Here is an 11,041-nt window from a genome sequence, read left to right as displayed (position 1 = left end):
CTAAGAATGGTAGGTTGAGGACAGGTGGTTTTTCTAGATAATAGATCCTTTTTTCTTCTTTGGGGACCCACCCCTTTCCCACTCTCAGTCCATGCGACTTGGAGGGATGGACTTCATTTCCCACCCACCTCTGTTCCCACGTCCAGAGCTCAACAGCCGACCGAAGCTTGTCCAGTGCTCTGAGTCCCCAAGGCTAAAGTGATTGGTTTGGGGGCAAACTAATGAGAATCAACCTCAAAACTCCAGCTGGAGCTTTGGGGAAGCAGGGGCTCTCTTTGCTGGGGTTGTGAAGCTGGTAGAACATAAGCTCTCTGGAGGCTCTCTTCCCACCACGTGGGATCCGACTGCCTGAAGACTAAACCACCATCTCAAAGAAAAAAAAACTTGAGGGATGGAAAGACATGATTCTACTATCATCCCTGGAGCCCCTGAATCCAGCTGTACCTAAAGCCCATACTGTTACATGAACCAAATAAAGTCCTTCTTTTACTTAAGCTGTATTTGGCTTGGTTCACAAATAATTTCAACCAAAAAGTTCTGCTTGATGATGCTTCTGTGTCTGGCTTCATAACGTTGCCCTGAGAGGCACCAATTGTCACCTAATGCTGTTTACGTTTTAAATATCCATCGTCATCTGAGAAAACCCTTCTTGAATCAGCCCATGCACCTGGGGTCCAATCAACCTATAGTTAATGGCCACAGTGGGCTCTGTAGCTGCCACCCCAAGATCCCTTCTACCAGTTCTGGGTGCCATCCTGCACCTTTGTGTGCTTTGTGGCACCCGACACCTTCAGAGGCCTGGGCCTCCTCAGTGGAGTGCCTGAGAGGTCTCCCACCCCCCACATTGGCTCACAGCCGGGAGCACAGAAACCTCAGGGTGGGACAAACTCTGAGATGCAGCTGATGCTCCGGAACTCCCGGCAGGACCAAGCTGAGCTGGGACTTCTCTGAGAGTCGCCCTCTTGCTGGGCTTCATCCCCTCCCTCTTCTGTTTCACTCATTCCCTTACTAGTTTCTCCTGGGAGCACTTCCTTAATAAATCAAGCGCCAACTCAACGGGATCTACTTTGGGGAAAACCTGCCATCAGATGACCACCCCCTGCATGAAGTGTGTCTTCGAATTTGTCCTAAAACAGGTCCACCTGGCTTTAAGGGGCAAACGGAGACTCAAGACCGTGGATGTAACTTTCAACGACAGATCATATTTATTGGCAGAATGGAACTTAAGGGGACATTAAAAACACCGAAGGCAGCTCTGTTTGGCCCAGAGCAAAAGTACTAAAAGATTCCAGGACTCCCTTTTTACATTTTCTCTTTCCAACCCCAAGTCTTGGCAGCCTGCAAGTCTCCCAATACACACTCCCCTAAGGAAGGTAATGAACCTATTACATCCAGGTCCAGAGCTTGCTTTTTTTCATCTCATATTTATTATGGTCAAGACCTTTTACGTTAGGAGGGTCATTTACAAAGACTTCGTGGAACTTGAGTCAGTGAGTCATGAGATATTAAGAACAGGATTCTGCGACCTGACAGTCGATTAATCCTGCTTCTAACAGATGAGCTGCAGAGCCGAGACAGGTAAAAGAGGGTGGCATTGTTCTTCCTTTCCAACGGTGGCTCTTGGCTGCTTCTACTAAAAGCTCGTGCTAGGGAAAACATGCTGCTTTATGTTTGGAAACCTCTGCCCTGGCCACGGTTCCTCCCTGAAGCAGAAGTTAAATCCTCCCACCCAAAAGAAAACCTCCAGACATGACTTCCCCCCCCCAGAGGGGAGGGAATGAATAAATAAAATCCAAAACGAAATCATCCCACCTGCCCCCGGAATGTTCCCCACATGGGACCCTCTTTAGAGTGTCAGGGACATGGCTCATTATTTGTGGAATGTTAGAGGTTTTTTTTGGTGGCATGAGTGTAATTGACAAAACCGTTGGGGTATTCACCAGTAATCTACATTGTTAGTTTCCCTGGTTCCAGTAGACAATACACTAGGCTTTGTCACCCTGGAGATGGCTCCAGGGAGGTGAAGTGACTTCTCAAAGTCGTGCAGAGTCTGGAATCAGAATTCCAGGCCTGACTCCCCACAGACCGATCTATCTGCTCTGTCACATGCTGCCACTTTAATAAGTAAGTCTTCTCCAGCTGCAATTTCTCATGCTTCTTTGATGGCATCTGCAGGCAGGGCGATCTTTCTGATAAAAACCAGTTGCAGAAGCTCCTGTTGCTTCCCTTCAGTTCTTCCTCAAGGCAGGGGGTACAGAGCAGCCGAATCTGCCTGGCCCCATTTCCCTCCACTTCCCCTTCCGAGCTGATTATCCAGGCAAGTGGGATTGTAACATCGCGGCCATTGCCATAGTAACAGAGCTTGAAAGATGCCACGCTGCCCTGGAAGGGATGTCTTGCTGGGTATCAGGAAATAGCCAGGGATGTCAGGCAAAGGAAAAGGTCCTGGCTTGACAGCACACAGGGGTGAATGCTCTGAATCTCTTGGGGACAGGATGGGCATGTGAATACTGGCTGAGAGTGCGGTGGCAGCAAGGCTCCCACCATTTCTCCTGGGGCTTCCTCGCTAACCTGCTCAGTAGCCACACAGATTGCTTTCTCTGTAATGCCGTTGGCGCTAGCCTGTTGTGCTGAGGTTGACAATGAGAGAATAGAGTTGGGAGACGGGTAGGGCACACAAGATTCCAGTGGCTTCTAAGGGATCACCTGTGCCTTCTCCTCCCAGATTTCAGGGCAGGGAGGGTCTCACGGGTGGAGAACTTGTGTTACAGAAATTAGTAGCTCTGGTATAGAGATTCCAGAAACACTGATCACTGCTGTGCTCTATACCACCACCCTGGCTTGTGGAAAAATCCATAACATGGATCACGCCTTTTGCTCTGAAGGCTACCAGGGGAGAAGGCAATGGCCACAGGAGCTGTTGACAAGCCTGAGTCTTAAGTGAGGGACAGGACAAAAGGAGGAGGAGAGAAATAAAGATGGGAGTGGACACCCCATGACATCTGCATCTGCACCAGAAATGGCCTTTCGTGATAGCCAATCACGATTGAGCATCCCCGCCACAGTCCAGCTAAACAGCAGTTTTAAGGACCAAGTCTTTCCATGGACCCAACCACGACTAGATTTCAGGAGCTAGTGTTCACTATTAGCATTCTCAGTGCAGTCCAAATCGAACGTGCTATGCACCTGAGCCACTGACGGGCGTCAGAATCACCTCTTGTGCTTTTAAAGAAACATGTCTGGGAGGCCCCACACCTGAAGTGTCTGAGCAGTGGGTCAGCATGTGGTTAAGAGTCAGGCTCTGAAGCCAGACAGGCCCGGGCTGGAAACTTGGTCCATCATTGCTCACTGGGTGACCCTGGGAAAGTTTCCACATGGAGCCCTATGCCTCAGTTTTCTCATCTGTGAAACAAAGGAAACAACAGTACCTCCGCCATAGGGCTCTTGTGAGGATTACAGGGGGTCGTCCGGGCAGGAGGCTCAATGCTGTGCCCAGCTCACACTAAGTGTCTGGTACACGTAGTTACTGTAGGTATAAGGTGGGGCTCAGCATTTGTATTTGGAAAATACTTCACAGTGATTCTCATCTGCGGACTTGGGCCATTTAGGGGGAGACAGCATCTCCAGGCCTCTCTCTAGTTTGCAGCATCAGGTATTAGGTCACCACGAGTTAAAATAATCAACAGGTGGGACTTGGTCCATTACCAGTTCCTTGACTTGGAGGGAAGTGGGAGACCTACATAGGTGGAGACCGAGTCTGAGTGAGAAGGCGTCCCCATGTGTAGGGGTAGGATGCACATACCATGATCAGAGCAAGAGAAGAAGGTGAAGGTGGGGAAGGGGACAGGGGCCTGGCTTTAGAGGAAGAGATGGAGAGAGGCAGGAAGGAGGACAGTCAGTGCTTGAGGACTTTTTCCCAGGAAGCCCCCGGCGTTGGACCCAACACCGCTGACCCTCCGTCATCTCCCTGGTGTGCCTGGGAGCACCGATGCTGCAGTCTTCAGCCCTAGTACACCTGGAAGTGTGCCGAAGTGGCCCCGTCCTTCCAGCAGCGCAGGGTATCCACGGCAACCGAGCGGCAGAGCGGGCAGGTGCGCTCACGGTCCAGCCAGAGGCAGAGGCACTCCTCACAGAACACGTGCTGCGGGGACAGCAATCAGGACCATTGGGGTCACTTTCCCAAGCATCCACCCTGTGCCCGTCTCGGTCCTAGGAGCTGGAAGCCAGTAGCGAGCAAAACAGACAATTCCTGCCCTCACGGAACTTGTATTCTAGCTGGGGAGACAAATAGCAAGAGGAATCTCTAAGAGGCAGAGTTTGCCAGTGGTAAGTGCTCAGATGGAAAAGCAGGGAAGGGGGGATAAGAGGGCTTGGGACGCCTGTGATGGTGAATGGGGTGGCCTGGAAGGATGTTCCTGAGATACTGATATTTAGGGAAAACTTGAAGGAGGGTGAGGAGTGAGCCCTGGTGATATCTGGGGAAAGAGTGCTCCAGGCAGAGGGAATAGCACGTGCAAAGGCCCCGAGGCAGGAGTGTGCCTGGTGTGCCCGAGGAACGGCAAGGAGAGTGGGGCTGAGCCTGGGGGTAGAGGGCGGGATGAGGTCAGAGAGTTGTGTAGGGCCTTGGGCGGGCTTTGGCTTTTATTCTGAGAGAAGCAGGGAGTCATGGCAGGGTTTTGAGTAGAGGGCTGACTTGATATGATTTGTATTTTGAAAAGATCCCTTTGGCAGCTGGGTTGAGAACAGACCACAGGGGTCAAGAGAAACATGGGGAGGCTGGAAACATTAACGGGTTCCACTACCCTCTGGCTACATAACTTGGACAAGTGATTTAACCTCCCTGTGCCTCTTTTTCCTCACCTGTAAAATGGGGATACTACTACTGCCCTCACAGGAAGATTAACTAACATTAAAGTACTTTCACACGATAATCAAATGCACTATATGATTCTTGATTGGATCCTGGATGTGGGGAAAAACCCTAGCTATGAAGGATGTTGAAGACGATTAGAGAAATTTGAATATTAGTATTTTACATCAATTAAAAATTTGATACTGTGATAGTAGAATTGTGGCTATGGGAGAGAATGTCCTTGTTCTTGGGAAATGTCTGCTGAAATATTTAGGGATGATAGAATCAAAATGTCAGCCACTTATTCTCAACAGGTTTAGGGGGAAAAATCTATACTAAGAAAAGGCAATGTGGTAAAACGTTCACGATTAGTGAATCTAGATAAAGGATAAAACGTTGTTCATTCTACTATCCTTCAACTTTTCTGTAGGTTTGAGATTTTTTAAAATAAAATTGATAATATAAAAATCCAAAAATATGTTTTTTAAAAAAAGGCACTTAGACCAATGAATGCCTGGCAAATAATAAGTTTTCTGTAAGTGTTGGCTTGGCTACTATACAGTAATAGTTATTATTACATTATATCTGTTTATTGTTTATTATCTGTCTCTCCATGGCAGACTGTAAGCTTCTTATAAACCCATTCTGGCACAGTATGCAGTAGGTGCCTAATTGTAGAAAGTGTTCTAAAGAAGTGCTCCATGATGCTACAGGAGTATGTTACAGGGGGACTAGTCTGATCTAGGGGGTAGTCGAGGAAGGCTTCTTGGAGGTGGTGACACTTGTGTTGAAGCCTGAAGGATGTCCGGGAGTTACCTAGGTGACGAGAGGGGGTGGGGGCTACAGCATTCCAGGCTGAAGGGAACAGATGTGCAAAGCTCCCAAGGATGGCCAATGTGGCTACAGTGAGGTGGGTGTAGGGGAGTGTGGGAGAGGAGGTGAGCAGGGCACACAGAGTCTGGATGTCCATGCCCAAATTCTCACCATGGGCTGAAGGGCAGGACCCAGGGGTCAGCAGACCCAGCGGGCCCCAGGAGGGCAGTGACTGCTGCTGTTGTCTTCCCGCTGCCCAGCCCTGAGCCTGCACAGAGCAGGGGTTCTGACAATGCCTTTCCAGGCAGGTTAGGTGGGAGATTCTTGAGATTCTAGGAGGATGAAGACCTGGTCCCTGGCCTCCAGGAGCTCACAGTTCCCTTCTCAGATAATCAGGCAGGACCAAATCTGGTGCCAAATTAAGAGATTCAAAGAACACAGGACCGCCCAGGGGCTGGGCTGGAGGAGTTCATGACCCAGGACTGCCTCTAGCATTTGGAGAAAGGAATAAGACCCTACAGAGGGAAGGGGAGGAGGGGTCCTTCCAAGCTGGGTGGGTTTGTGGTCAGTGGAGAATGCAGGTGGTGCTGGACTGTTAACAGCTCCCTGGCTGTGTCTCCTGGAGCACGGAGTTGGGAGAGGTGTCCCTAGGGTGGGACAGGCTACCCCACCCTGATCCCAAGTTCTATCCAGACTCCCCACGTCTTGCTCAAAGATTAAGAGCAGGCTCGCTGAGCCTGTCTCCTTCTCTGTAAAACAGGGCTACTATTTCCCCCACACGGTATCTGTAAGGACGCAAACAGGTAAAGCCCATCACAAAGCATCAAGTGTGAGGCACGTGTAAGGAACAAATCAACGGGGGTCGTTATAGTCTTGCCCTCTTTCCTTTGCATCACCAGCCCTCTGAAACCAAACTCCTGGTAGTGACCAAGAACCGGAGGGCAGTTTGTTCTGGAACATACTCTGACCCTTCTCTTTGGCAAGGAGGGCTTTAAATACGGCAGATTTCTGACTTCGTGTTCAAAATGCCCTTTCCCTGACCCCCCCGTAGGCTGGCAGGAGGCATGCCATAAATATCGTGGAGTGACCGATCAGGCGAGTGTGCTCCGTCTGAGCGGAGAGTTCTAACCTCTGGACATGCTCCGTGTCTGCCTGACTAGCTCCAACAGACAATCTGCTTCTCAGGCCCCAGCTCTGGGAGGCGGTGGTAGGTGGTGGGTGTGAGTGACCCACTGAGCTTAATTTGATGGCCCTTTGAAGGCGAGATAGGACGTTCCTTTAGCCCAGTGGGCTCTTCATCTATCCATGCATGCCTCTGCCCTTCTACTCATCAATCCAACTATCCATTCATCCACCCATCCATTCCCCCATCTACCCATCTATTCACCCACCCATCTGTCAAGCCATTTGCCCATCCACCCAGTCACCCACACATTTATCTTTATCCACCCACCTTTGCACTCACCCACACACCCCTCCACTTGGCTACCATCCATCTCCATCCCAACCACCCATCCATCTCCTCTATCCCATCCATCCAACCATCCATCCACCCATCCGTCCATCCATCCATCCATCCAATGTTCACTGAGTCAGTACTGTGATTCCACTACTAAGAAAGACAGACATGGTCACCACTCTCAAGTGGCTTATAATTTGGCAAAGAGGAGACAGACCTTACACAACCAGTTGCCCAATTAATCATCTAGCTGACAACTGAGATAAGTGCTATGAAGGAAAAACACAGGATCTGCAAGGACATGTAGCTGGGGGCACTGACGAGACCGGGGAAACAGAATCAGAGAAGCCTTTATTGAGGATGTAAAGGCTCATTACTGACTCATTCATTCATTTGTTCATTCGTTCAGGGCATTTAGGAATTAACAAGGTCCTTTCACCTGTGGAAGTGCCCTTCTAAGCCCGGCTCACAGCAGCAGAGGAAGACTGAGACGTGTGCTAGGCCTGGCCACGTATGTGGGCTTCAACCACCACTGGATGTGGCCCCTGCCCCTGGATCTGGGGTGACGATGTCTTGTCCAACCCCACCCACTAATTCTAATCCAGCTGTGGGAAGACGTAGTGGTACCGGGAGAAGAACGGGAGAGAGGCAAACAGACTAAGGCTTGGAGAGACTGCCAGCAAGGAAGAAGAAAAGCTTTCACCTTGACATCCTGTTCAAAGAATTGCTGCTACCAAAAAGGAAATACAGATGCTCTGAAGCATATGAGAAGATGCTCGTCTGCTCTCATAATTAGGCAAATGCAAATGAAAACTGCACCAAGATAGTGTTTGTCACCTGTCAGATTGGCGACGCTCAAAAAAGCCTTCATAACACGGTATGTTGGTGAGGGAGGAGAGCCAAGAGGGTGCGTCATGCTCCACACTGGGGTTGCAAACGGATACACTCTTTATGGAGGGCGATTTAGCAACATCTGTCAGAACTGCATACCCTCTGACCCAGTAATTCCACCACTAGGAATCTATCCTACTAAGAGCTTGCACACATGTGAAATGGTATACGTGCCAATGAGAGCCAATATTTGTGGAACCCTGACCACGCACCAGGCATGGTTCTAAATGCTTCACCTGAATTAACTCATTTCATCAACACGATGAGTCCAGGTAGGTGCTATAGATCTCCCTATTCCTGATCTCTCATAACAGCCATACTTGTCATAACAAAAGATTATGAACTGCTAAATGCCCCTCAATAGGAGAATGGTTAAGCAAATTATGGTCTATCCATAAAATAGGATGTTACACAAATAAGGAACAATCTCTTCAGGCAGAGTTTCAAGTCAAAAAGAAAAGATGCAGAATGCAGCTTGGGTAGCATGTGCCACAACTTATGTCTTTTTGGAAAAGATATGTTTGTGTATATGTGTGTGTCTATATATTTAAATTCTGCAAAGCATCTCTGGGAAGATATAAAGGAAACTTTCCCAGTTGCCCATGTGGGTATTTAGGGGCCTAGGGAGCTGGGGATAAGGGTAGGAACCCTGTCACCACTTCCCTTTTTGTATCTTTGAAATATTTTTTTAATGAACTTTTCATTTCGGAATAATTTTAGACTTACAGAAAAGTTGCAAAGGTAGTACAGACAATTCTTGTATGACCCCTCACCCAGTGTCAGTATCCCCTAGTATTATCCTCTTGCATCACCGTGGTACATTTGTCAAAGCTAAGAAATCCACATAGATGCATGACCATGGACTAAACTCCAGACTTTCTTCAGATTTCATGAGGCTAGTTTTTCTCTCCTGTTCTCTCTGTTACAGGTCCCACACTGCATTTAGTCATCATGACTTCTTCATCTCCTTTTTGAATTTTTGAGTCAAACAAATTTACTCTCAATTTAAAAATAAGTACAGTTAAACATTAAAAACGAACCTCCTAAACACCCCCAAACAGCAAAACCAAAAAAATTCTGCTGATGCCGAAAGAGGACCCCACCTCCTGTCCTCCTACCCCTGGAAGGTGTGGGGGAGCCCTATGCTCTCCCATTCCTTCTAGTCTGCAGGCTACGCCTCCCCCGAAGTCTTCTCAGCCTCCAACTCGTCGCTCTCTGGCCTGGTCCCCTGGGACACTGCATGACTCTCTCTTACACAGCACTTATCACTGCCTGCCTTGTTTCATAGTTATTTATGTATGCGTCTGTTTCCCCAAGGAGACCGTGTGTTCTAGAGAAGGGGACAGGGTCTATGTGCCCTCTGCCTGCCTCCCCTCCCCGGTATCTGATAGGATGCTTTGACTCATACACATTTGCTGAATTGACATCTTAGCCCCTTATGTGGGGAGGAGGGGGAGGGGGAGAGCAGGGAGGAGGCAAAGGGATACATTTAGGCAGTTAAAGGTAACTGACCAGTACTGACTACTATGGGTTGGTGACCCACAACTAATAATGAAAACAAACGGTAATAATAATTATAATGATACTAATAACTGTAATAATCGTAAGTTTTAGGGCTGAATAATTAAAATTTAGCTCTTTCCAGAGATGATCTCATTTAATGATAATAATAACTCTATAAAGTAGGCATTATTATGATACCCATTTTATAAATGAAAACGACCAAGGCTCAGGGAGATGGACTGAGCCACTCGGGGTCCACACTGCTGCTGAGATTCAAACTCAGGCTATTCTGACGCTATACCCTACTGAAATGTTCATTTTCTACGTTTTACCACTGAAATCAAAGCTCAGAGAGGTGAAGTAAACCTGCCCAAGGGCAGCCAGCTAGTAAAAAGCAGAACTGAGATTTGACCTTGGGTCTGAGGGACTCCAGGCTTGACTACACTGTTCCCAAAGACCCATCCCAGAGCCCCAAGGTTTGGTCATTTGGTTTTGGTCAAGCGTCCCATGCAGGCACTTGGGACTTCTGCATGGGGCAGGGCCCTGCGGTCCCCCAACCTCCGTCTCCAACAGCCCCGCCCAGCCCTGCTCACCTGGCACATAAGGATCAGAGGCTCTCGGAACTCAGCCTGGCAGATAGCACAGATATCACCAGCTTCTGTGCACTGCTGCCCAGTGGCCCGGACTCCATAATTCTGTTTGATGGAAGGGAGAGAGACACAGACACAGCTGTGGTCCCTCGCTGGAGAGACACCCTCAGAAGCACAGCAAGGTCTGTTTCCGGCTCCTGGCTCCTGTGACCTCGGTCAGGACCATTGGAAGCCAACTCACCTGAGAGGTGCAGAGAAGCTTCAGGGCTTTCCTAACTCCACCCACGCGGCCACAAATGTCGAAAGACTGAAAGGAGAGCGAGGTGATGGCTGAAAAGTATCCAAGGATTGTTCGGGATCTCTCTCACCATTCCTGAACAACCACCATGGACCCTCCTCATCTGTGACTCCAGACATTTTCAGGGCACATCCTCCCATCTGAAACTCCTCATTCCCATCAGTTTTGCTTGGCTTTTGTCTTGCTGCCTTCCATCAGCAGTCTCCCCTGCCAGTGGGGCCAGGATAGCAAATATATGGCATGCCTACTGTCTTTTCCCCCTCCCAAGCCCCAGGCAGGCATTGCTAATTGATCACAGCACTCTTCTTCTGAGTCAGGGCATAATCGTTCTTCTCTGTCCAGCACTCCAGTCAGCCACTGCCAGCAGATCAGAATCAGTAGAGGCAAAATAAGCCCCAGTGGTTGACAGTGCATGGGTTGCCCGGCTAGTCCTGCTTGGAGGAAGGAAAGGGAACACATGCATTCCTCCAGAATTCTCTAAAGCCTTAAATAGATAAGGGAAAAGAAAGAGGAGGATGTGTGTGTTGTTAGGGAGGAAAACCTGATTTGTACTAATGATGAAAAGAGAAGCACTGCATACTGATTTGCAGAGCTGAGGGTATGCAATTTAAGAGGAACAGAGAACAAATTCTGTA

The 11,041-nt window shown here is 48.8% G+C and overlaps 1 protein-coding gene across 3 annotated transcripts in view; it reads right to left on the bottom strand.

Annotated features, from left to right (window-relative positions):
• Positions 1-912: 912 nt before the first annotated feature.
• Positions 913-11,041, bottom strand: part of RNFT2 (ring finger protein, transmembrane 2) — a 62,706-nt gene continuing 52,577 nt past the window's right edge. For 2 of the 3 annotated variants that reach the window (XM_079943020.1, XM_079943022.1), the window contains 3 exons: positions 10,350-10,415; positions 10,112-10,213; positions 913-4,141 (listed from right to left, as the gene is read on the bottom strand). In XM_079943020.1, coding sequence (XP_079799146.1) covers positions 4,007-4,141; positions 10,112-10,213; positions 10,350-10,415 — 303 coding nt within the window. In that variant the 3' untranslated portion in view covers positions 913-4,006. The remainder of the gene's footprint in view (positions 4,142-10,111; positions 10,214-10,349; positions 10,416-11,041) is intronic. The other variant, XM_079943021.1, reaches the window with a different exon arrangement.

Source organism: Stenella coeruleoalba (assembly GCF_951394435.1).
Source record: "Stenella coeruleoalba genome assembly, chromosome: 14".
Lineage (NCBI taxonomy): Eukaryota > Metazoa > Chordata > Mammalia > Artiodactyla > Delphinidae > Stenella > Stenella coeruleoalba.
Note: the sequence above shows the minus strand (reverse complement) of the source record. Positions and strands in the feature narration are given on the sequence as shown.